This window comes from Cryptomeria japonica, chromosome 6 (genome assembly GCF_030272615.1).
Source record: "Cryptomeria japonica chromosome 6, Sugi_1.0, whole genome shotgun sequence".
NCBI classification, from domain to species: Eukaryota; Viridiplantae; Streptophyta; class Pinopsida; order Cupressales; family Cupressaceae; genus Cryptomeria; species Cryptomeria japonica.
Genome location: NC_081410.1, coordinates 188169092 through 188173082, shown reverse-complemented (window position 1 = coordinate 188173082; position 3991 = coordinate 188169092). Strand labels below are relative to the sequence as shown.

At 37.0% G+C, this 3991-nt stretch overlaps 1 protein-coding gene across 1 annotated transcript; it reads left to right on the top strand.

Annotated features, from left to right (window-relative positions):
- Positions 1-369: 369 nt before the first annotated feature.
- LOC131077620 (disease resistance RPP13-like protein 4) lies at positions 370-3267 on the top strand. Its single transcript, XM_058015154.2, has one exon. The coding sequence runs from the start codon at positions 531-533 to the stop codon at positions 3114-3116; it is 2586 nt and encodes an 861-aa protein (XP_057871137.2). The 5' UTR covers positions 370-530; the 3' UTR covers positions 3117-3267.
- The last annotated feature ends 724 nt before the right edge of the window (positions 3268-3991 follow it).

The following is a 3991-nucleotide window of genomic DNA, read 5'->3' as shown; positions in this document are numbered from 1 at the left end:
CAAGTTTGTAGGCCCTTCAAATTCTCTCTTTTACTTTATGTTCTTTAAATTACTTTAATCATTACAGTCCAATAATTCAAGTTCTCTGCAAAATTTGCAGGCCCTTCAAATTCTCTCTTTTACTTTATGCTCTTTAAATTACGGCCACTCAAAAAATTGATATTTATGTAAATAATTTTTTCCCCATTATATATTTTATGTAGGTAATGCTACTTTGCTGCAGCTGGCAATATTCTGTTTACTCTTTATGCTTTTCCGTCTGTCTCTCATTTATCTTATTCGGGTTAAAGAATATAATAAAGTCTATCCGTAAGTCGCAAGCAAAGCATTGTTTCAAGTAAAGAATAATCCAGTAGCTTCCACCTTAACCATTGTTGGTGCTATAAATGCCAGGTTTTTAAATGAGCTTATCAAGTCTGTATTGTTTTTGGTGTTGTTGACAATTCTAGTTTCTTGAGTCTTTTGGGGACTTTATTTTGTGCGCAAAGAAACTTCAGAGAGGAATTTTAGCTTCACTCTTATTTTTTAAAATGGAATCTGTAATTGGAGGAGCTGTTGTCGGAAAGATTTGTGAGATGGCTGTTGAGATGGCCATTCAGAAATTAGCTGAAGCAGCAAAGCCGGTGGTGAACTTAAGAAAGGATTTCAGATGGTTGAAGGCGGAACTCAGATCTGTGAGGGCTTTTCTGCAAGATGCTGATCACCAGTCTAGTCATAAGGATGATGTCAAACAATGGCTCGAGAACATTCGTTATATTGCCATGCGCGCAGAGGACATCTTTGAAGAATGTGCTATTCAATCTATGTATGATCGATCCTTTGGGTTGAGTTATCGTCAATGGATTTTTCGTTACAAAATAGGGCGGCAAATTAGAGACATCAAGGGTCGCATGAGATCTATTACTGAACGGGCCAACCAGCTGAGTCTACATCGTTCAGTTTTGGCTGCAGATGAAGCATTAATGCCCAGTACATCTCAAATTGCAGCTGTAGAATACTTGAAGAGGTCTAGTCTTCTGCCCAGCGATTCACATCCAGTGGGAATAGAGTCCAAGGTTGATGACATACTCAGCTTGTTGAATGACCCAGCCTTTCCAGTTATTGCTGTGGTTGGGATGGGCGGGATAGGCAAGACCTATCTTCTTCAAAATGTTTACAAAAAGGCAAAAGAAAGGTACGAGAAATGCATATGGCTTTCAGTTTCTCAGTCCTATTCTATTTCAAAGCTGCAATGTGACATAGCCTCCGACTTAGGTTTAAGTTTAGATAGACTAAGTGAACCTAAAGCTGCAGAGAAGATTCATGAAAGTTTGCAAGGTAAAAGGTGTCTTGTTGTGTTAGATGATGTGTGGAGGGCTTCCAGAGAAGAAGACTTCTTAACTAAACTTGGCCTCCCAAGTGGAAACATTAATAGCCAATGTAAAATTGTGGTTACCACACGAAGCAAGGTGGTTTCTACAAATTTGAATGCTCATATGTATGAGATGAAACATATGTCAGATGAAGAGAGTTGGAGGCTTTTTTGTGTTTATGCATTTGGAGGATTCGAGGAAAATATAGAGCCGCAGCAGCAGCTGCTAAAAGAGGTGGGTCGTAAGATTGTGAAGCAATGTGGAAATTTGCCTCTGGCTGTGAAAACAATAGCAGCATCTCTAGCCAACAAAAGTCTCGACAAATGGGAGTTGAAGCTCCGTCAGCTGGAACAGGTAATTATTTCTGTTGGTGACAATGATGACCCTATCATGGGTATTCTGAAATTGAGTTATGACTCTTTGCCCGCACGCTTTAAAGCCTGCTTTGCATATCTTTCCTTCTTTCCTGAGGATGAGCAGATAGATCCTGAGTATCTGGTCAATCTTTGGATTGGAGAAGGATTTATCCCTGCAGGAGAGGACCAATTGGATGTGGCATGGGATTCTTTACAACAACTTGCCAATCTGTGTCTGCTTGAGATTTCTGAAGATTTGAAGGATTATTATGAGCTAAGAAAACATTGCAAAATTCATGATTTGCTGTTAGATTTGGCCATGCACATATCGAAAGAAAATAAATGTGCTCTTTCTGTTGAGGAAGCCTCTACAAATACAAGTGATGGTGATGGCACTGCCTGGTGTCGGGTTTTACTGGCCAAGAAAGATGTAGATGATAATGCCATCTCAGAGACCCATCCTCTTTGTCTCCGCACATTCTCACTCTCTCAAAATGAGGAGATTACAAGCATTCCAGAAAAGTTGTTTATGGCTATGAGAGGACTGCGCGTTCTAGATTTGAGCTTCACAAACATCTCTACATTGCCTGCGTCCGTTGGAAAGATGAAACTTCTTAAAGTCTTGAACTTAAGAAAGACACGGATTTATGAGGTTCCAAAGTGCGTGAGACATCTGAAAAGCCTCTTGTTTTTGGCTTTACATGAGAGATGCCGGCGATTACCAGCATGGATAAGTGACCTTAGATGTCTTCAGCATTTAGAATGCATGTTTGTTAGCTGCATCCCGAAGGGAATATCAAAGCTGGGCTCTCTGAGAACACTGCGAACATGGCCGTTGCAGCTGTCCAACTCCATACAAGAAGGGGAAGAATTGATGAGGTTAGAGGATTTGGGCAATATGACTCAGCTTCAGGAACTATGGTTATCTATTCAGAATGAGGTGGAATTGAAGACGATGGGGATCCTTGCGAACCTGGTGAAGATGCGTCGTCTGCTAGTCAAAAGTAGAATATTGCCAGTTGGGTCAGAAATCGATCTACCGCATATTCCGGAGAATATGAGAGCAATGAAACATCTGGAAAGTCTTCGACTAGCAAAGTTTGCAGTGCCAAGTTGGACATGTGATTTGGCAAATTTGAGGGAATTGCAATTACTAGAGTGTGAATGTAGTGATTATCCGGAGTTACAAAGACTGCCTAATCTAGTCTTGTTGTACTTGAAAGGGAATGGGAGGTGCAGAGAATTGCCAAAGGCGTTTGGAAAGTCCGGGGGGTTTCCACGCCTCCGCTTCTTCAGAATTGAAGAATTCTATCAATTAGAGGAGTTCTCAGAATTGGAGGAGGGAGGCATGGCATGCCTCGAGAAGTTGGAGATTCTGTCGTGTTCTAAACTGAAAGAAGTGGTATAAAAGTGCAAATCAAAGCCCACAATCCTTATATTAACCTCAATTATGAGTAATTCTTTTATTTATATTGTTTTGTATTTTTATATAGTAAGAAAAATATTATATTAAAGTTGAGTGCAAAGAGAGACGTTGAGAAGAAAATTTGATAAAGCAAAACTTTGGTGGTATGTAATATTTATTGTTATGATGAATTTTTATATTATATAATTTAGTAAACATATTTATACTATGACAATCTTCTATTCATATTATTGCATATATAATTAATATTATTTTAAATTTATATTAAAGTTAAATTTATGAGTTGGTAAAATTTTTAGTTATATAAGTCATAATAAAAAAAAACTTTAAGTTTAGTATTAAGGAATGATTAAAAATATTGGAATAAAATAAATGTCATCATTTTTATATAATTATGTTTTAATCTGTGAAATGTATATAAAAACTTGATTATCTTGATTCTTTTAATGTATAATTTTTAAGATATAATCAAAAAATTATATTAAATGCATATGTATTTATTAAAATATATTTTGAATATGATGAAAATAGTGATAATTATTGTCATCAAAATGAGATAATTATTTGTAATTTATTTGATGGTTTTTAAGTTAATGTCTATATTTTTATGTTTTAAATAAATAAATATTTACTTTAAGATTGAGAATGATAACATTATGATATAATGGCTCCGCAAGCAAAAAACTGTCGCAATATCTATGCGACATCTAATCTGCTTTCAAGATCTCCGTATGGCAACTTTCTAGGCTCCGGGAACAGATTTTCTGTTCTTGCTAGCAGTCACTAGGAAGATGGCCTTAGCTCTGCAGCAACGAAAACTCACGAACAACAGACCTTCTTCGCAAAAACCAAATATT

Excerpts from the sequence above, each read along its gene's own strand:
- LOC131077620 (XM_058015154.2), top strand. The coding sequence starts at position 531 with ATGGAATCTGTAATTGGAGGAGCTGTTGTCGGAAAGATTTGTGAGATG.